This window comes from Paramisgurnus dabryanus, chromosome 9 (assembly GCF_030506205.2).
Source record: "Paramisgurnus dabryanus chromosome 9, PD_genome_1.1, whole genome shotgun sequence".
In the NCBI taxonomy this organism is placed as follows: domain Eukaryota; kingdom Metazoa; phylum Chordata; class Actinopteri; order Cypriniformes; family Cobitidae; genus Paramisgurnus; species Paramisgurnus dabryanus.
In genome coordinates, this window is record NC_133345.1 from 13,317,108 (window position 1) to 13,340,676 (window position 23,569).

At 37.8% G+C, this 23,569-nt stretch overlaps 1 protein-coding gene across 1 annotated transcript in view; it reads right to left on the reverse strand.

Moving 5' to 3' along the window:
- reln (reelin) overlaps positions 1 to 23,569 on the reverse strand; it is a 379,183-nt gene that overhangs the window by 229,141 nt on the left and 126,473 nt on the right. Inside the window, exon 4 of the mRNA XM_065275748.2 lies at positions 10,844 to 10,914. Within this exon, the coding sequence (XP_065131820.1) occupies positions 10,844 to 10,914 (71 nt within the window). The remainder of the gene's footprint in view (positions 1 to 10,843; positions 10,915 to 23,569) is intronic.

A 23,569-nucleotide genomic window follows, 5' to 3' on the forward strand; every position in this document is an offset into this window, starting at 1 on the left:
AACAGCTTGTTTTAAACGATTTTTACCACCTAAAGACCTAGGGTTGGAGGGTGTGTAATAAACCTTGCTCATGAGCTCTGCCGACATGATGTCGTCTCATCAGACCACAAATAAGTAATGTGTGAGAGTTGGGGTAGAAAGTCTTTTTTATTTTCACACAGCAATGATAATACAGAAAGCGATTACAGGGTGTCTAAATACCATAAAAAGTGTATACATGAAACAATTTTTTTTATCAATCATATACTCAGCAGCTGTTGCGACAACTTCGTACACATTAAATTGTGGATTCTTTAAAATCATAGCAATGCATAAATCAATTACATATGTAGACAATGTGATTACATCGCCTATGTAAAAATCATCATGACTTTTATGATGAGTTTTTTTTTATAAAAATACAAGGTTGATCTTCGGCATTAACACACATCTGCACCATGGTATCCCATGACGTAGCAATATCTCGCACATCAGACATTTGTTGTTTGAGGCTGGTCACACGTTTGACGGTGCTTTCATAAGCATCAGGTTTGAAATCAAAGTCAGTTTTAAGAGATATCACGCTACATAAGAGTTTAACCAGTTCACGTTTATAATGGTTTTTAAACATATTTTTAATCAGTCCGGTAAAACACAGGTTCCCCATCTGAAAATCGATGTCAGTTCAAACTCAGCAGATTTTACTCCAGGAGTCCACACAATCGTAGACGAGTTTCTCACATTTCTCGTCGCCTAGCTCATCTGTAATTTCTTTCAGCTTAGCCACAACGTAAGGTTCAGACCTTAATTCACACAGAATAGCGTCCACAGCACCTTGGATCCTCAGGGGTTGAAGTTTCAGACCGATCTGGTTCAGAGCTTGTACGATGTGCGTGGCTGTGGCGATGTTACAGCTGCGTGTTGTGAGGAAGGTCAGGTTGTGATAGCCCAGCTCTCTGCAGAACTCATCCAGCCAACTAGGCGGTGTGTCTTCAACACTTGGCGGGGGAGCCTCCATGGTATTGGGTGTATCTTTGACGGTGTGGCAGGGTGTTTCAGAGTCTTGAGACATTATGGATCAGTGTGATTGGGGGTCTGTGTCGGCTCATTTAATGCTTGTAGTAAGTGGGCGGAGTCGGCATCTCTTTCAGTGAGAGAAAGGCTTGGATCGCCGTATGCATGTTTCTCACCAGATTCCACACTGTAAGCTTTACAGTGCGTAATTTCTTGTCAAACTCGTAGTACCCCAAACGCTTGTCAGCCATTAGAAATTCATATTTAACCACGTCTTCCGAATCGTGTAAAAATTCTGTCATACGCACACGATGTCCCGCACCCCTCTGGGGCGCAAAAGTTAGATCCTCATCCATTTCCATACCAGAAGCCGGTGGGGTATTAAACGCATCAGCCATTGTTCAACGGAACAGACGCCAATGTCTTTTCATTCACTGAAAACCTATAACCTGTTTTAAACAAACCTATCTTATAACAGCCATTTATACAACACACACACACGCTGTGTGACACGCAATAAAACTTTTTTGACAGCAATAAACATGACAGCATACGCTTGACATAAAACACACACAGGAAAAAACAACTCGTTGATTGACACGTCGTAAAACGATCACAGTCCGGACACTCGCTGTCTAAACTAGACAGCTTGTACAACTTTTGATTGATAGCCCCGCCCCCTGTCAAAACACTACCTGTCAAAACACGACCTGTTGAGGGGGTCATAAATCATTACTTTGACGAATGCCGGGTTACTATTACTACTCACAATGTTCTTTCACTGTTTTTCACCATGAATTTTACAGTGACTTGTATTTTTAACTTACATAAACCATAATTTTTACAATATTTTACCCTAAAATACATGTATTATTTAGTTTAATATTAAATAGATAGATAGAATGGTTATTCACATCTTTTACTTTCAAAAATCCTACATTTCACTTTATTTTACCATAGCATCAAACTTCATATTTTGTTCAGTCTGTTAGTTTTTAACTGCATATGTCAAGGGTTTTTTACATTAGTACCATTTCAATGTCAACTAAAGCTCAGATCATCTTTGAATTATAGTGATGAAACTATATAATTTCAGCTTAGGTGTTGATAACAGTGGACATGACCTATTTTTAGCAACTCTTTTGCAGGTAACATACTTTGTGAAATAAAACAGTGATAATGTTTTATTTTTGGGCAATGGTGAACTTGTGAGTTAATAAGTAATTGGTGTAGCAGCTCCACTGCTGAACAAGCAGCATTAATTTTGTGTTTAACATGCTTCATCTCACAGAAACTGAACTCTCATTACAAGCATATGCTTTATAGTTTTAGTATCTCTCATGCTCTCCTGCATACCGATGGAAGATGATCTTCGTCTTTCGACTTTTCAGTTCTGTCGACTCTTATGTGTTCAGACTCATTTCAGGCTTTGCTTAATCCTCCATCTCTCTTTTAAGAACTTTAATTACCACCAACTCTCTTCCCGCAGATCTGCGCTAATGCCGTCAGCTTACACTGACAGTTTAACAGTCCTCCGTTTCCTCTGCTAAAGATTTGAAGGGGACAGAATGTTCTTAAACTTCTCAGAGGCAAAGCTGGACAATCTGATGGAGGTTGGGAATGGATGTTATTAAGTTGCGGTATGGGAGGGTGTTTTGGGTCTCTAAGGCACAAGTCATTATTTGGAATCAGTCCATCAGTCATCTTTAGCTCGTTTCTCTGTCTAAAGGCTGTAGTGTCTGATGCCATATATTTTCCCTCATTTTGGACCTTCTCCTCTACTCTGTCCATAACCAATCACCCCTGTGACTTATATTCACCTTTCAATAATCAATCCTCTGGGATACGACTGCAGCATGTCCCATAAAGCCAAAATTTATAGAGTGGCTGGAAATTACAGAGTTCTCTGGTCGCCTTCGCTCATCTCATCCTGTCACACAGATCACTGCATGATATACTGAGACCATCTCCATCTAACTCTCTTTTAGAGTGAGAAAGACTCAGAGAGTGGCTTTTTGTCATTTCAAATATTTAAAGCTCGTATGGAGGTGAAATGAAACAACGTTTCCTGAGGGCCAAGGTGCTGCACAAGACAACACTGGACACACAGTTAACAGTACATGATTAGATCATCATAATAAGGCTAAAAATGATTAACAACTAAAATCAATGAGAACTGAACATTGTATACAGAGTACACAAGGCTACATAAAGTGCATGTGTGCAAACAGCATTCATAAAAAATACCAGTTTGGAAAATAAACACTGCAACTGGAAATGTAATGAGTGTGCAGATTTTCAAGATTGTTACGTTTATGTGTAGATTGTATGTCTGTGTAGTTATTGTCAATCCATTCACATTATATTGAGGAGTTGATAAAGAAAAGGAAAGAGAACATGTCAACTGACCTGAATGTTCTTTTATTGAATTTATAAAAGACTGTTTAGTTTTTATAAAGAGTTCTATAGGAGTGAGCTTTAAACAGAAAAAAATAAACAAGTAATTATATTTTAGAAAACGTTAAGGCTAAGGCTTTTCTCAAGTTTCTATTGAGCCTAATGATGATTTTAGTGATGAGCTATAGTGTGCCTAGAAGAGCTGAAAAACACTTCCAAACTATAGAGCCTGGATAAACATCTGGGCCTGTATTCATAAAGAATCTTAATGCAAAGAGTAGCTCCTAGTGACGCAATTATAAGAAAATTCTTACAAATGTGGGCGTTTACTCTTAAAATTAAAGAAAAAATCCTAGTAAAGAAAAAAAGTAATTCAGAAAGCTAGGTCAAAATTGTTAGGAGTATCGTCCAGGACTTTTAAGAGGCTTAAGAGTTTTTTTTAGCAACCGGGAAAGTGGACAAAACACAAAGAGGGAGACAAAAAATGTTGCACACAATGCATGACAGTAAGTTAATAACATGCAACACATTAGATCGTGCATGAATCATGTTTGTGACCAATCTTATTAGAGATATAATAATATAATATAGCGCCAGAAATAAAAGTAATCACTACATTAACTACAGTAACAGATTCTAGTGGCGGAGCTAGACTTTTAAAACTGGGGTGGCAAAGGGGTGGCAAGGTATTATTTTGGGGGGTCAATATACAAAGTGTTCAATTACACTAAAAATAAATTATTTTCCACAAAATGTATATAGATTAAATTAAAGTTGTTTATTTTCCTAAATGTACACAATTATAGCCTATATGTATTAAGTATACGGCAAAACAACTGGGATCTGTTTGGCCCTGATTTGCACCTGACTTTTGCTTCTTTAGAAAAAGAAGTTGGTAATATTGCTTTTTCTCTTCATTCTGCTGTCCCTAAAGGAAAACTTGGTTACACACCTCATGAAGAAACCAAAATTTGGAACAATTACTTGTTTTTATTTACCATAAGTACACCGTTACTAATACACATACTAAAGTAATACATTACGACAAAATCTGAGTATATTGAGGTCTAGCCTATTTGACAGCACAAGGAAAATTGCTTAAAGACATCTAGACGTTATGTTAAGGGAGGAGGGAACGAGTTTCCGTAAACTTTAATGTAATGATGATGTAAATAGACTTCTGTCCCTCACATTAAGCTATGGAATGGCTTCAGATGACTTTGTGAAATTATAATCCAACCCTCTCAGACCCAAGTCACCCAAACTGACATGAAAACATCGCGAGGCACCGAAAAGCATCCCTGTACTACTTCCACCGTGGTTTTATTCATTTCAATATGCTGCATTACACGTGCCAATATCAATAAGCCTACCCTAATGTCTGTGATTGTTGCTGAACATTTGCTAACGACATGTTTTATTAATTATTAATAAGTATTAATGCTAAGCACTACAGTGCAGCGTATCCCTTACTTCCCGTTAAAAAAGTACTATGTTTAATTTAATACCAATAAAAGCTGTACATACCAGCAAAACGCTCTTCATTGATCCTGTGTGTGCTGCCGCATTATGTTTTGGAGCACGAAGGAGCTGCGTGTCAGCTTAACCAATAGGCTTGTTTGACCTCAAGTGGCGCCTCAAGAATCGACAGCCGGATTACGTCAAAGTACCGCGAGAGCGATTTGCGAAATCATATGGAGGAGGTTGCTTTTAAGTCACTCTCGTGGAACTTTGACGTCACCGGCTGTCGGTTTTTGCGGCGCCGCATGAAGTCGAATTAGCAAGTGTAGCAGCGCATTCACGTCCGCTGGGAGATTTGAGAAATGTTCGTAAAAATCAAACAGTGTAATGTTTTCAGCGGGGGTGGCAACAGGGGTGGCAAGGACTTCGTCTGGGGTGGCAATTGCCACCCCAATTAGCCCTCTGGCTCCGCCACTGACAGATTCGTTAACTAGAAAAAATGCAACTATGCAGAAAAGATAATTTAGGTCTGTTACAGACGTCTATAAAACAAAGTAATCACACAAACTTACAGAACATCGTGTTGCTGTTTATTTCCTATCAAATAAGTATGAAATTAACATGTAAAAGAGTTGTCCGAGCAGCCTTATCTGATTGACTGGACACTCGCTTATGTTAACCCACCAAAATCCAGTCCAAATCTAGCAATTGGGAAGGGGTCTGGAATGCTTTTCTACGCTGTTCACTACAGAACATTGCATAGGAATTTGCGATCCCCACGAAGACGGCACACAGACTCGATAACACAGGCCTCACCTGAGCTGTGAGGGATGCCAATATGGCCCTCTTTATCAAATAAAGCTGCCCGGGGGCAAAGTGGTTTATATACTGTTTTATATAGACTGGCTGCTCAAATAACAAGATTTTACATTTCTTTTAATACACTGCCTTCCTAAACTTACAATCAGAGGTGCACCTTAATTTTCCTTTGTGCCCTTGGTGGCCTTGACCCTGTAATTCCTGCTTCTAGCTATATTTTTATTTATCATTTTATTATACAGCATTATTTATTTTTATTTTCAACACAGTAGAAAAACGTGTCACGGCAAAAATATATTTTTAAATTAAACACAACATTCTAAAAACAAAAACTGTTGGTTTACTATACTGTAAGATTTATAACAGACTATTTAAACATCCATGCTGCCCAAAAGACACCAATTCTCACCGCTACCTTCTTATATTTGGAAATTAAAGTTACTGCCCCCAAGAAATCTGGTCGGGTCCTGTAGAATAGCAGACCATTTCCCTAGAGAATTACTATTTTTTATTGGCTATTTTTTTAAAATCATTTTGTCACGACTGGGTTCTTAGGAAGCAGGACACAAGTGCAGAGTTCGGTATAAAATAAATAACATTTCATATAAAACAGGAAACAAAACACGAGTAACATACAACGGAGGGTAAAACAGGAACAGACAGGGAAGTAATGACAATGATCCAGCGGTGAGCAAACAGAAGACAGGGGTATATATACAGACAGACTAAATGATTAACCGTGACATAACCCCCCCCCTTAAGGAGTGGCTCCCAGGGAGGATCTGGGGGAGGGACGGAGGGATTGGAGACCAAGGTGGAGCCGGCGGAAGGCCGGGCAAAGCAGGCAGGACAGGGAGCCGGAATGAAGCTGGCAGTGCAGGGAGCGGGGACGAAGTCGGAAAACCCAGAGCGTCCATCTCGGGAACCAAGGGAGATGACTCGACCCTTCTGGGAATCGACGGGGATCCGATCCCCCCGGAAGTCACCTCCCACCTTCTCAGGGAAACGGGCTTGTACACGGTGGCGACCACCCTGGGGAAATAACGGGCGTGGCATCCGTTCTTGGGCCCTGAATCGAGCACGATGGTGGACCTCCTAGGAATCAGAGTAGAAGACTCGACCAGTTGGGGAACTGACTCAAACGCTTCGAGCTTCACAGGATCAGGCTCACGTGTAGCGACAACCACCCCGGGGAAAGAATCGGGCGTGATGACAGCCAACTTGAGCCAAGCCTGGAGTTCCGAGCATTCTGTCTCGGTTAGCTTCAAGAACCATCAGGCTTTTGAAGCTTGCAGGGCCCGATGTCCAGTACTCCCCCTCAAAAAAATATATGGGGAAGCACTACTCCGTGATTTGATGGCTGGATCATTCTGTCACGACTGGGTTCTCAGGAAGCAGGACACAAGTGCAGGGTTTGGGATAAAATAAATAACATTTCATATAAAACAGGAAGCAAAACACGAGTAACATACAAAGGCGGGTAAAACAGGAAAATCCAACACAGGAACAGACAGGGAAGTAATGACAATGATCCAGCGGTAAGCAAACAGAAGACAGGGGTATATTTACAGACAGACTTAATGACAACAGGTGTGATGAGGCAGGTAATTAATCAATGAATGTCCAGGTGACAAAAATCGGAACAGAGACAAGACATGACACAGATTAACCGTGACACATTTAGATATGTAATTATCATACTGAAATAAACAGGTAATACATACTCTTCTGATGCAATTAAATCTAATTCAGGTTAAAAAAATAGATCCCGAGTCAGTTGAGTCCTCTCAGATTTTGCATTAAAAACACAATCAAACACAAAGCTCTTCTAATGTTTACAACAGAATTACAACAAATAACTCTACATAAGCTGCCATAGGTTCTATAACTTGCAACAACGAGTTAATTTACATTAATTTACATTGAGCCAAAAGCTGCTATTCCGGATCATAATTTCCTGCAGCTCCGAGTCCAAGTACAAAGGGATGCGTGCGCACGACAATGAGTCGGTCGGCGGCTCGGGGATTCACGCAGAGAGTGACTCAACTCATAGACCTTGAATCCTGGGCTAGGAGAAACGAGCCTTGCTCGTGTTATTAACCAACTGACTCATGTAGTCTAATCTGTTGCAATATTCGACTGGCACAATGTTTTGGGTAGAAGCTGCAAATGTTTAAAAATTTAAAATACGAGGACTGCTGCAGAAGTGCTGCTGGAAAGATCTGCCACCAACGGACATACACGGCTCCTCTTGTTGACTGAGTCACTCAAAGTGACGTGAGTGGTTCACTCACAGGACCCTTGCAGGAGCGGGCGGCTCTTGAGTCACTTGAGTCACTTGAGTCAGTATTGCTAAATTGCCAAGGAAACTCAGTACAGACCCACTTGTAACCAGCTGATCCACGCGACTCGAGATTCTCAGAGCCGGAAACATTGCAGACTCGCAGACCATGGACATGAGACTCGCTCTACAGATCCACTAACCGGCTGATTCGCGTGGATCAGCCGGAGTCGGTCAGTGGATCTATAGAGCGACTGGAGTCTCCTCAAAAGCAAATCCACAACAAAAGCCTTTCACTTCTGAAACATGCTTATAGGTTTTAGGTTTGGTGTGTATGGTCGACCATTTAAAAAATAAGCCTATAACAATAGCATAATAATATAGAGAAAATATAGAAAAAAACTGTGTCCTGCTTATGTAGCCCCCAGAGCCGGAGAGATAGTTCGCGCAGATCACCCGTACATTGAATTGTAGTAGGACTCAACTGATCCGGGTTAATGACACTAGAGACTCGCGACTCATGAGTTAATTTAAAGGATCATATTAGTGAGTGACTCAGAATAACCCGAATCCTTAAAAAGTTCCGGGTTGACCATCACTACTCGTGGTTGTAGCCGATGGAAAAGGCAATCAATACCAACCAGAAAAAATGGCCTAATATACGTGTGACAAACACATAGTAATGTGTGACTATAACCCAATAATTAGATTTATTGAACATTTATATTAGTTTCATAAATCAACCACCCTAAAATCTCTTTGCCTTCTCTATCACATGAACAAAGCTGACTGCACTTTACTTTTATCTTATTGCAATACTTGTGAATGTCCCTTTGAAGGGATTTATTGACAATGTGAGAGGTGTAGAAAGACAATTAAACATTATAAAATAATATGTATAGTATATTAATGATTGACAATGTAGGTCTATAGATTATAAATAGGTCTAGAGATTATAAATGTGATAGGTTTATGTAGAAGCAGTAAAGCACGCTTATGCTTAAGCACACATAGTGCTCACTGACTCTGATCATGACCGGTCGTTCTCTGATCAACTCGGGTTTAATCAGACCTGGGATCGGAAGTAATCAAACTGGGACTGACCCGGACCCGACTGACCATTTAAAATATTGAGCCAGAACCATTCTCACACAATTACCGGCACAAATGCTCTTAATAAATATATTGTGTGTTTATTCATGTCACAGACATATAAAACAAGAGAATTGGTACTACAAAGAGTACTACAATAAACAAAGACAAATAAATCTAAAAAAGTAATTAGTGATCACCAAGCACCACTCTTTCCTATTTTGTTGATTGTAGAAGTTCCAGCGATACATTTGAACCCCTGCACCCTTAAAGTGCCCTTAGCTCCACCAACTATTAGCAAAGACATATAAACTTGTTTTTAAAACATATCCTGATCACTATATAAATCATATAGATGTAGATTTGTATAGATCACAAATATACATCATTAAAAAAGTAACTAATTACCAGGGAAAGCAACTATTGCGTTACTTAAAAAAGTTCAGATAATTCAAATAACTTGGATCCCCCCAATATTAAATCTGTTAAATGAATTAAATGGATACTAAAGAGAAACCACTAATTTTGTAGCAGCATGTGATGATGTGAGGTGCTTCATTAGATCAGACTTGCCACATACGTGGAGAGACTCTTTCTTCATGGGCATTACATAACGTGTAAGTTGCACGTTGCATAAACATTCCTGCCTTTCACCTCAACGATGGAAAAGTAGTGCTTATTATACTTTGTGTTTGCGACCGCTACCTTAGAGCTTGTAGTACTTGCTGCTCTGTCGTTGAGGTTGTGTATGACTTGGATGGACTGCAGCTCGCCTGTGAGTGTCCTGGATGGGGCTAACAACAGCAGCAGCACCCGCTGCTCATTGAGAAGAGAGAATGACGCGTGCTTTCACATCAGTCTCCAAAAGTCTCCAACCTTGCCAGAAAAGATCGCTAGATTTGTCCTAGTTTTTTTTTTTTTAATAAAGTCGCTAAAGGGGTCTAGAAAGTTGGTAAATCCAGCGACAAAGTTAGCAACACTGCTCTGACTTTTTTACACTGTTTAAACTGCTCAGACTGACTGTGCGTGTGCTTGTGTATGAACTCTGCCTCTGGTTGGCTAAAGATGGAAATTAAGCCAATCATCATCAGCTATGTGGTTGTCCAACCCCCAACACACACACACTCAAAAACATTGCCTGTTTGGCTGAGAGAGAGAGCCTACTTGGGTGAAAATCGCTTCAGTGAGATCAATTATAGTAATGCGCCGCAATTTAATGTCAGTAACGTAACGGCGTTATAATGGGGGAAACATTTATTTGATTACTCGTTACTGAAAAAAATGATGCCGTTAGTAATGCTGATTACTAATAATGCCGTTATTCTCATCACTGGTTATATGTGCTCAGTTTTTAGCTGCCTGCAGCAGTGTGCTGTGTTTACTTCTGTCAGTCAGTTATGACATTCAAAAGATACAGCTAAAAGGTTACCCATCATCATGGGCTTCAAATCCGTGGCGGAAGGAAGTAGTTCCAGACAAACAAAGGCTTTAAAAGACATTTTGTTGTTGTTTTTGATTTATCTACACACGTGTTTTATTGAACTGTTGTATGAACCAATATCACTCTTGTAAATCATGTGATATGGCTCTAAATCAGTATGGCCTAATGGCTTTGGCCTAATCACAGCTGTGCTAATATAAAGCTCTATCTCACTCATGCTCAAGCGATTTGCTTTAAAATTTCCTTCCCTGTTGAAGTTTGCTTCTAGCTACGTGTGGTCATGCATTTTGTACAGGTATATTGAATAATTATTATGTATTTCTCTACCAGACACCTAGAGCAGTAAAAATTGTCCTTACCTCCCTGTTCACAGAGTTGCTGAGCCAGAGCATCCTTGAAGATGATCTGTCCTCGATGCGTTGCTGTGGCCCTGAGGCACAACAGGACAGAAGAAATGGAAGAGAGAGAGAGAGAGAGAGAGAGAGAGAGAGAGAGAGAGAGAGAGAGAGAGAAAAAGATTGATAAATATTACAAAATGTCAAAAGAACGGAAGTGAAATAACATGGCCATCACCTAAAAGAAGATTAAGTGCTTCTAGTGAAGGTTGTTTAAATTCTGGACGTAAGGACTCAAGATATCACACTTGAGTCACAGCACTGCAATAGCATATTTCGAACTACGCTAAAGGGTTTAAAGCGATTTCAGATGCCAGACATGTTTCTGGATCGACTTCTACAGTACTAATCATTTTGATTATTTCATCTAGCATCAGCTCCATTCGACAACATACTTATGGACCTAACATTATCCTCTAAGAGTGGTTAGGGTTAAAATATGGAGCTTGGGAGTATGTTAGACTAAGTTTGTTAGAGAGTAAATCCTTTTTTAAGGTAAGCAAACTGAGGTGAAATTTTTGTGTCGTAATGACAAAGGGAAAAATTAAAATTACCCCATGATTTATTCACCCTCAAGCCATTCAATATAAACATGTCCATCCTCTTTCAGCCTAACACATTTTTAGTTATTTTAGTAAATGTCCTCGCTCTTTCAAGTGTTATAACAGTTGAAAACATAGTCTACAATTTTTAAGTACAAAAAATGTGCATCCATCTTTCACAGAAATAATCCACATGGCTCCAGGGGCTTAATAATGGTCTTTCTGCTAGTAATCGGTGCAATTTTGAAAGAAAAATGTCGGTCGCACTTTATTTTACAGTACGTGTACTTACCTTGTACATATATGGTAAATAAGTTGTACTTAGAGACAAATGTGTGGTACTTACTTTTAGGTATCTACATGGTAATTAATTGGTATCATTACTGTTCTTACCAGTGGTACATACTTGGTTATTATGTAACTCTAAGTAAGTACTGGGTAATAACGTAGACATACTTATAGTGCAGGTATACTGTAACTAACGAGAAACATTACTGTACTTACAAATAAATGTACAATATGAGTATTTAGTATTTATAGGCAAGTTATGGTAAATTACAGATAGTTATAGTGTACATATCTGATAACTAATATCAAACACTACTGTACTTACAAATTGTATATACATGATAAGTGTGTGGTACCTGTAGGCCAGTGTAAGTTAATGAGCGGCATATATGGTGTATGTATACTGTAACTAAGGAGAAACACTAATGTACTTACAAATTGTATATACACAATAAGTGTGTGGTACCTGCAGGTAAGTGTAAGTTATATTTATACCATGCGTATATGATAACTAAGAACAAACATTACTGATGTGCCATTTTGGTACTCAGTATCTTTGTCCTTTAAACCAAGCATTAAATAACCGTATGCATTAACTACTGGGTACATTCACTAGTACGTCTAAGGTGACTGCATGGAAACAGGACTTTAAAATAAAGTGTTGCTTTTTACACAGTTATTACATAGGACCTACCACCTAAGATAACATCATATATATGTCACTGTGAGGCAAACCACGCATTACCTACTGGGTACATTCACTAGTACGTCCATGGTAACTGCATGGAAACAGGACTGTAAAATAAAGTGTTGCTTTATACACAGTTATTACATAGGACCTACCACCTAAGATATAGCATCATATACATGTCACTGTCAGGCAAACCCAACCGTTGACTATCATACGCATTAACTACTGGGTACATTCACTAGTACACACTTATTGTGTATATACAATTTGTAAGTACAGAAGTGTTTGATATTAGTTTTCATATATGTACACTATAAATCCCTGTCATTTACCTTAACTTGCCTGGAAGTACTAAATAATTTAATTGTACATTTATCAGGGTTCCCGCGGGGTCTTAAAAACCTGATAGCCTGCACAAGGGCGTGGGTGCACTGAAGAGCTATTTATTTACATAATTTAAAATACTGTTAGTTTAAATGTACTTACATTAAACAACTATACATAATTAAAAAGTGTTTTGACTTAAGATTTAGTTTTTGACCTTTATTTTAATCTGAGAAACCTAGTAACAGTAATTTCTTCATATTTGCCAGGCGTTATGAAAATGAAAAACGGTACATTCCTTTAATTTGAAATATAACCCTCAGCCACGCTCATTGATAAAAATACTCCTCCGTGATCGTCATGAAAGCACTCGATAAAACAATATCCATCGGGGCTTTTAATTCAAAGTATGCATATTTGGAGAAATATTACTTCAATTGTATATGTGTACTTAAAATTTCTGCCGGGGGGGGGTAATATTTCACCCATTTTTATTCCAAACATGGCGATATGAGCAAGCTGGAGTCTGCAGTCATTCACACTCAGTTTGTTTCATTCATACGTGAAGCCGGAGGGCGCTAAAGTCAGAAAGTCTCAATATGAAACTTTCATAGAACAAGACGTCAGAGATCAGCTCAGCTGTCAGACGTGAACTTGAACAGTGACGTGCAACGATCGATCGCTGTTTTTATAATAACATGCAAATAAAGATGTTTTGATGTTTTAAAACCATGGAGACAATAAACACGATTAAGATTATATATGGTTTGTCTGTATTTTTAACGCTATGTCTGGTATTTTCATAACAGTACTGTATATTATAATGCTATGCTAATCGAGCAAAGCTAACAGCATAAATAGCATAAAATTGTTTATTTTCGGTCTTATTTTATGATCCAAAGCCACATCAGATCACGCATGATTTTTTAAGCACAGTCCACACTGGACGAATTGCTTAGTCATTACGATTCCGGTCTACATCATCTCCTCAATATCCTGGCTCCAGTAAAAACACGGACTGTTTCCTTTTCTCAATCTGCACCCTGGTTTACTTTTGAACTTTGCCAATTGAAAGCCAGAGGTCGCCAACTGGAACGCCTCTATAGAAAAACTGGTCTTACCATTCATAAACAAATGTTTTATACTCATTTTCTTTTTTATAAAGATTCTATTTCCACTGCAAAATCCAATTATTATTTAGATTTAATCAGATCAGGCTCTGGCGATTCTCATGCACTTTTTTCATTGGTACATAAAACACTACGTCCACCTGATCTTTTTCCACCTCATTTTATTCTACTGATTCCTGTAATTCTATTACGACATTTTTTAATACTAAAATTGACCATATTCATCAACAGTTAGCACCCCAGTATTCCACCCTTAAATCATCCTCTAATTTTCATATTTTTTCCAGTCTTCCTTTTTCTAACTTTACCCTCCCCTCCTCTGTTGAAATAGCTAAACTTGTTCACAAATCAAAATCATCAACCTGCCAACTTGACCCCCTACCAACTATACTGGTTAAAGCCTGCAGTCACTCCCTGACCCCTCTTTTAACGGCAATTATTCATTCTTCCCTTATCACTGGTATTGTTCCGTCATCCCTCAAATCAGCTGTTATAACCCCCATTCTTAAGAAACCAGGAGCGGATCCCAGTAATTACAACAATTTACGCCCAATTTCAAACCTCCCCTTTCTTTGAAAAATTCTTGAAAAAACAGTTGCCTCTCAGATTCATGATCACCTTTCTCAAAATAGTCTTTATGAACAGTTTCAATCAGGCTTCCGTCCCCTTCATAGTACTGAAACGGCCCTAGTTAAAATAACAAATGATCTCCTCATGGCTGCGGACTCTGGATTGTTAACAATCCTCATCCTGCTGGACCTGAGTGCGGCTTTTGACACCATTTCTCATACTATCCTCATTGACCGATTAGCCACCCTTGGATTCTCTGATACACCCCTGCACTGGTTTAAATCATATCTTTCTGGCCGTACTCAGTTTGTCCAACTTAAATCATTCAGATCCCACTCATCCCCCCTCTCTTCTGGAGTTCCCCAAGGGTCAGTCCTTAGACCTCTTCTGTTCATTATTTACCTTCTCCATCTTGGTCATATTTTTCGTAAATATAATATTCAGTTCCACTGCTATGCGGATGACACCCAGCTCTACGTATCCACTAAACCCACTGCATCTCTCCCTCCCACTTCTCTACCAAATTGTCTTCAGGAAATCAGATCCTGGTTCTCTGAAAATTTTCTAAAGCTTAATAATGATAAAACTGAACTTCTCCTCATTGGCACCAAATCCATTCTAAAATAAATGACTTTTCAATCTCTATTGAAAATTCATCTCTGTCCCCCTCCCCTCAGGTAAAGAGTCTAGGTGTCATCCTAGACAGCACTTTGTCATTTCAGTCTCATATTAATAATATTACAAGGTCAGCATATTTCCATTTACGTAACATTTCCCGTCTACGTCCATCTCTCTCCCCAAACAGTGCCGAAATTCTGGTTCATACTCTGGTCACCTCCCGTTTAGATTATTGCAATTCTCTTCTTTATGGTTTACCTGACAAATCCATTCATAAATTACAATTGGTTCAAAACTCTGCTGCCCGCATTATTACTAGAACACCCTCCATCAGTCATATAACACCTGTCCTGCAGCAACTTCATTGGCTCCCCTTCAAATATCGTATTGTTTACAAGATCCTTCTCCTTACATTTAAAGCTATTAATAATCTTGCCCCTCAATATCTCACCGAGCTCATACATATTAAGACACCCACCCGTTCTCTCAGGTCTTCTTCCTCAATCCAGCTCATTCTTCCACCTGCTCGTCTGGTTACTATGGGGTCTAGAGCTTTCAGTCGCTCAGCCCCCTACCTTTGGAATTCTTTGCCCCATTACATTCAACACTCCACATCCATAGCCACTTTTAAATCTCACCTAAAAACACATCTTTTCAGACAGGCTTACTCTCTTTAAACTTTTATTTTTTGCCCTGACTGTAATGACCCCACCCTATTTTTACTTGTTTTTATAATCAATAGTACTAATATGTTATTTTTATTGACTGTTTTTTACTTATTGTTTGTTGGAATGTGTGTTTTATTGTTGATTTTGTAAGGTGACCTTGAGTGTTGAGAAAGGCGCCAATAAATAAAATGCATTATTATTATTATTATTAAGCACTCGACTTTTGATGTTATAATGTGAGTTTTATTATAAATGCTTTTATTTGTCGTGTTTTGATGGTATGCTAAGCTAACGTACTAGCTGTTCTGTAAACATCTGCTGTCTGGATATATGATATATATGTTTCTAGGAATAATTTTGACTGGTAAAGCTTCTTTAAGGTAAGTTTCTTTTTGTAAGAAAGGAATTTAATAAAAAGAAAGTGAATTGAGACGAAAGGAGGAAATAAAACACTAAATAGAATGTATGAGTAATTATTAATAATAATAATAAAATAAACATTTAGACAGCCATATCCCAGAATAAAAGTTGTTAATGACTCATCCGGATGCTTATTTAATGAGTCTGTTTAAAACACGAAGCAATAGGACAATAAACTGAAAGGATGTTGTGAGATATAAATAAACAAACATTAGCTTAGCATTTTTGCTGTTTTCTCTAAATAAATTTACATGACATGGGTCTAACAAACATTTCATAAAATACAGAGTTTTAGAGGTATCATCTTCAGATTTAAAACAGAACATGGTCAGACCTGTGGCTTTATCTGCAGAGCATTTCTAGATTGCTCCAAGGCCAGTTTCATTTAGATTTTCATAACAATATTTCATATATGTTTGGTGGAATTAATAAAAAAGTATAATTTAAGCTCTCTATAACAACTTTTTCATTATGACAGTAACTAATTTTCACCTCTTAATAAACTTCCAAGTGTCTGCTTTCAAATGAGACCAAACTTATGCTTTTAGTGCAAAGACTTCATAAACTGTATCTATTTTAGTTTGGCTATGACAGTTTTTGTGGGGGGGTTCAGAAAATGGAAAAAGGTTAACAGGTTAAAAAGTCTAAAATTCAGAATGTTAAATTTAAGGCCTTAAAAAGTCTTAAAAAACGCCCAGATTTTTATCATAGGTCTTAAATGTAATTTACCCAAGTCTTAAATTTCTAACCTCTGTTCATTCCCGAAAAGCGTTGTGCGCAGAAAATAAAATAGTAATGTAAAACGCTGAAGAACTAATCAGTGGCGGAGGCAGAAAGATGGGTGGGTCTCTAAAAAAGAAACCGGCGTCCGCACTTTGTCATAATCCACGCAAATCGTGCCATTAGCTATATTACAGGTATTGTTGTCTAAATGTATACTGTGGGCTGGGCAAGAAACAAACCTTAAACTTAGTTTTGTGTAAGCGAAAATCTTTTCTTGGTTAATTTAACCAGCTAGCCCGTGGCTTATCTGAGTATTAGCCCGGTTCTGAAACATAGAGGACCCAGAAGCGAAAAACAAATCAACTTTATTGAAAATCAACTTAAACAGACGGGCCGTCGAGTCACGAGCCACCAACAGCGAGTCAACTTTAGTGTTACACAGTTTTCACTTTGGAGGATTTTGTTTACCTCACTGCTCAAAGCGCTTTTACTCCTTTGACTTTAATATTGCTCTCTGCTGCAATGTACTCGTACCTAACGCGCTTCCCCTTCAGCTCTCAACAAAGAGCAGCGATTGGCGGACGGAAAGCAAGAAAGTACCGTAATAAACCATATATTGCTAAAAAGCGCAATTGTCTTCTTTTAGAAACAATTCAAACTTTTTCATAGCGCAAATGCTTCAGGAGTTACGGTTAAATGAATAGCGGTAGAATCAGAGCGTTTCTTAATCTGAATGCTGTATCTTCCGGAGGTCGAATAGGAAGGCTGCTGCATACATTATCAAGCCTGGTTTATTAGTTAAGTTAACTGAGCATTACATTCACGAGTCATAATAAGCATATTACAACAATTTACTATTAACTAAAAATAATAATCAATATTTTAAAGTTAATTTTAATGTTAATATTCTGAAATAAGACCTTGAAATGCGACCTCCGGCTATAGCCTTCGGATTGAGAAACGGTCTTTGTGGATAACGTTAGCAAAACATAATAAACCACGAACAGCCTCTTTAATGGTCAATTTCATTTTTTTTATGCAGATAACATGGATAAAGCTTATGGGGTGGTTTCCTGGACAGGAATTAGCTTAAGCCAGGACTAGGCCTTAGTTTAAGTGATCTCTTATTAGTGGATTTAATTTGACAAAAAACATTGTTGATAGAATTTTATAAAAAAATACTACTTGCACATATTAGTGTGATATATAAATATATTGTAAATCAATGCATTTTTTGACTATTAATTAAGAAAAATCACAGCTCTTTGCCTCTAACTCAATGTATTTCAATGGCTCACTATGAGCTTCCTGGAACTAACTGAATGAATCACGTGACGGCCGAGGTTTTTGGACTTCCATTGTCAGTCTCTTCCTAAAGGGCTATGGATAGAATTTGTGTGGTTTAAGCATAATGTATTTCCGTGTATTTTGAGTATTTGTTTTAATAGTGTGTTTATTTTATATTTTTCTATAACTGAATCCATAAAAATAGAACGTTTTGAGAATTTCTGAGATCATTCGAATGCTTCTAGTCAGGGGCGAAAATCTCATCTAAATGTTGGGGGGGACAATAAACATAAAATTTTTCAAGAACAATTTTTGAAGGGGACACCAATAATACAGGCAAAATTGTACTTGCAAGGAAATGGGTACAGATAGAAAACGTTTCTCTTTCTCTATGAACGGACGCAAATTTAATTTTAATACATATGAATGCAGAGGTGAAAAGAGTAATACAATTTTCTACTTAAGTAATAGTAAAGTTACTTTAATAATATTTTACTTAAGTAAAAGTAAAGTTACTGGTCTAAAAATCTACTCAAGTAAAAAGTCATTTTAATTTTAAGAGTTACTTTTTTACAGCGGGGAGAGGTTTCTAGTATAGTTCACAAAGGAAGGATATATACATCTCAAACTATGTTTTTAATTGTAAACATCTCTACAATTAAAGGGCAATAACAAATGTTAATAAAATAAAAAGCTTTTTATAACTAAGAAACATTTATGGAATTATTTAATGATTTTTACAGGTGAGTTATGCACTTTTGAAGCAAAAATAATATGAGGTCAGCAGCTAGTAAATACAATCATTATATGAAGGTTGTAATTGATGTATTGCTGGTAACATACATTGTTATTAAACTATATACATAAATGAACATATAATGAGATGAGTGCCATGGCTATACACTATACATCCTTTACACGTTTATTAGCTCCCAGACCTGTGTACCTGATGTCTTTCAATCTATCTCTCTCGCGCTCTCTCTCTCTCTGCAATGTCTAATGATCTGCGCATTCTCGAGGACGTTCTCAAGTTGTTTGACTTGACGCGAAGCTGCTAGACCTCGGAAGATAATGCGCATGTATTAAAAATGCATCGTGCAAATTAGCGGTTAAACACGGTCGGCAATTCTCAAACTCCGTACTCAAGAGCATGAACCCTACCTGAATGAAACAATCGCTTTGCGTCAATGGCCAGGGGTTTCTTTCGTAAGAATTGAATTGAGGGTCTGCATTAGCCTGCGCCTGTCTCGTCCCTCTCCATGGTTCTTTTTGCGCGTTCCCCCGCCCATCAATCAATCATCCGACCGTGGCGCGTCTTTATCACCTTACTTTTTTATTTATTTTTACTCAGTAACGGATATGATTTAACATGTAGCGAAGTAACCAACAATACTTTAAACATACTTAAGTAAAAGTAAAGTACAGATTTTAAAAACTACTCAAAGTAAAAGTACACAAAAAACTCAGTTACAGCAAGGTGAGTAAATGTAATTTGTTACTTTCAGCTCTGCCTCACCTCTGCATGAATGCATAAAAATGTTTTCTTGATCGTTTATCTGCTTCTGTTCTCAGAAAACGAAATATGTTCATGTTTATATGTCAAAATAGTCCAGTTTTAAAACATATGAGGATAAACTGATAAGTGATGGGAAACGTTGTATTGTATATAGCTTATTAACGCGTCGGCTCCGTACACTTCTCTACCACCGGAATGTGTGGTGGTGAGGTAAAAGGGGCGTGGGCAGTGGACCAAACCACTGTGAGGCAAGGGAGGGGGAATCCAAATATTTAAAACGTTTTTTTGTTGTTGCTCCGTTTGCATTTGTATTGTTTCACTTCTTACACAACTAGTTTAAGTATTATAAATCATTAAATTATTTTCAATACACATATTCTAATGATAATTTAGGGGGGACAACCCTCAGATAGGGGGGGTCCTGTCCCCCCCGACCCCCCCGGGATTTCCGCCCATGCTTCTAGTAATGTGTCGTGTTGGCCTTAAATTTTACACATAATGGTCTTAAAAGGTCTTTAAAAAGGTCTTAAATTTAACTTGCTGAAACATGCAAGAACCCTGATTTATTTGTAAATGTCTTTTCCTGCATTTTTCTGCATTTTCCTCTAACGCAGAATCCACCCAATGTCCCATTAAATTAACATATAACTTTAGATAAACAAGGGGTGATTTTTTTTACAGTGGATAGGGAATTGTCTTGTTTTGCTCCCGTATCACAGTATGTAAACTCTTTTTTATAATATTGAACTACATAGATGCCGGCAGCTCTCGCTCAGATTTCAATTGGGCATGAGGTGACAAAATTGCTGGACAAAGATGATTTTATCAGGGCATTCTCAGCACTCAAACACAGAAGGGTGGATTTCTAAGAATGGAAGTGAAATCTACGCCCGCTGCCTGGTGAGCTTAAGCGGAGTAGTTAGCGTCCATGAAAGGGTGAGGCTTATTCCAACTATAATTGTACATAGTTTTAATTAAATAAGGTTGGATCATTTCTGTTGAGCTGCCTTTTCTTGAAGCTGAAAGTGCATGTAATAAAAAAATACCATTGACGCAAACCAACAGGAATCCTTTCTTTTTTTGCTCTATTATGTTTTATGTGGGTAGGGCCCCTTATTAGTTTTTGAAACGGACCCCAGGCCGCCTCTGGTGCTGTTATAAAGCTTGGAAGAGCAAGGACAGTAACTAAGATGACCAAAATTGTACCACTTTACAATAACAGTACATGAATAATCATGTACTAATACATAAATTAATAATTACTTTAATATGAAGTAATGATAAGTTAAGCCATGTACTAATCAATAACTAACCATAACTATGTCATGAGTCATATGAATTCATGCATGAATTACAGCCACCTTAACTACACATTAATACATGTTTGTTAGTTAATGCATTAATTAACACTTTGGGTAACCGAAATCAAACATGCTCTAGAACAGTGGTTCCCAACGGTTCGCAGGATCTGATGCTTTGTTTGAGGTCAAATGAAGATGCATAAAATGTTCCACTTATAATTTTAGAAACAAAAGATATTTTTCAAATTCATGTGCTCACAATACCAAGATAGCAGGTAGTTTTAGTATTTTATTATGTAAGATAATTGTTCTCTGTTTTTGTGTGCTTGTCAATGTAGATTGCAAAATCAAAAGAAAGGTGGATCTAAACGTTACGGCCTACAACAGGCTGTCCGCTCGTTGCACTTGTGGTCTGCTGCTTTAGGCGCTGTCAAAATATTTCAGTTAAAATCATTCTGACTATTCCTCAGAAATGACAAAAATGTTAACCAAAGTCACAATGCCAAATGTAAAGTGTTCATATAAAGACCATCAAACCGTCAATCATACAAGTTTATTTGTGAAAGCTATTAAAATGTTATCTTGATGTTATTTTAATTATTGTTTAATTAATTGTTTCGCATTCTATCAGGATCAGCGTTCAGCCAGGGGCGGATCTACGGGTGGATTGACAGCTTGCCCACCCAATCAGATTCATGGAAATACATTATGTTTTTTCATTCAAACCGTAATTCTTCAACCATTTGATCTATCAAAAAATTAGAATTGCTCCTAAAGAAAACAAATTGCGCTTTTTGGCAATATATGGTTTATTACGGTAATGTCTTGCTTTCCGTCCACCAATCGCTGCTGTTATCTAGAGCGGAAGAGGCGGGTTTGAAGAGAGCGCGGTAGGTTAGATTGCACTGAGTAGCAGGTTCGTGTGAACGTGTGGATCACTGCGGTAAAGAAAAGACTTCTAAATAGTGGTGGGCGATACTGCAAATACATATAGGGTCAGTATTGCCGATTCCGATACCAATCCGATACTTTTTACTTAAAAAAATATGTCTGTGTAGGGGAGAGCAGTATGTCATTATTTCTGAGGTGAATGAATGATCAATTCTTTAGGCTTTTTTTATTAAAGTAATGAAGTCCACAAAATTATTAGTTATAAGGAACTGTAGAATTAATTTGTTACAACCTTTTTTTAAAAAAATAAAGAATAACAAAAATCACTCCCTTTTTTTCTGGTTTTAAAAGCAAATGAAATCAAGTGCACACAATTATTACTTTTTACACGTATCAAATTACAGTATTATTATTTAGAGCCGTAAAATAGCTCCACACAACGCTTCTCTTCCTCTCTGCCATCCTGATCTCTCACTCAGTTCGCTGCTCCTCGGCGCGTTGTGTCAGTGAGTCACGTGACGACACAACAACGAATCACAGCAGAGCAGCAGGAGGGGAAGGAGTTGCAAAGTGGGCCAGGATGTGAAAGCAGAGTTTGCTCAGGATTGTAGAGGTAGAAGACACGAGCAAAGTATAATGAACGTAGAGGAGAGATATTTAAATTGAAGTATCGATTCAATTACAATTGTATCGATCTGATACCAATACCAGTGTTGGCATCGATACTATCGATATTTAGATCGATCCGCCCACCCCTACTTCTAAATAAAAACGGTGTACACCAGCAACACTAAAGTTAACTCGCTCTTGGTGGCTCGGGACTCAACGGCCCGACTGGACTGTTTAAGTTGATTTTCAATAAAGCAGTGTTGAATTTTTTGCTTCTGGGTTCTCTATGTTTCAGAACCAGTGCTTAGGTAAGCCACGGGCGTTTAGCTAAATAAATGCTCAATGCTTAAATAGTTCATCGTAAATCGTTGTAATATGCCTATGACTTGCGAATGTTATGCTTATTTAATTTAAATAAACCAAGCTTAATGACGTATGCAGCCTGCATATCCGACCTCCGGAGGATGCAGCCTTCTGTTTGAGAGACGGCCGATTGTAATACAGTTAGATTGAATAACGTAATTCCATCTTAAAATGTACAAAACTGACGGAAAAAACACAGTCATTTTATCTTCCCAATTAACGCAAGTTAAAAAAAGTATGTGAATTTTTCTGGCCCGCAGATGTATAGACGCCCACCCATCAAAAACACTTTCTGCCTCCGCCACTGGGTAACTTATATTTTTATTTTTTAATGTATGATAAGGTCATGACTTTACTAAGGGGGCACATCATTACTAACTCATCGTTAACTACTCATAAACTAATATAAATTCATGATTTATTAATGTATGATTAGGTCATGACTTTACTTGAAGGGGCACATCATTATTAACTCATCGTTAACTACTCATAAACTTACATAAATTCATGATTTGTTATGGTATGATTAGGTCATGAATGTACTTGAGGGGGCACATCAGTACTAACTCATCGTTAACTACTCATAAACTAACATAAATTCATGATTTGTTATTATATGATTTGGTCATGACTTTACTTGAGGGGGCACATCATTATTAACTACTCATAAACTAACATAAATTAATGACTTGTTAATGTATTATTGTGTAGGACCTACACAATGACTTTTCTTGGAGGGGTACACTGTT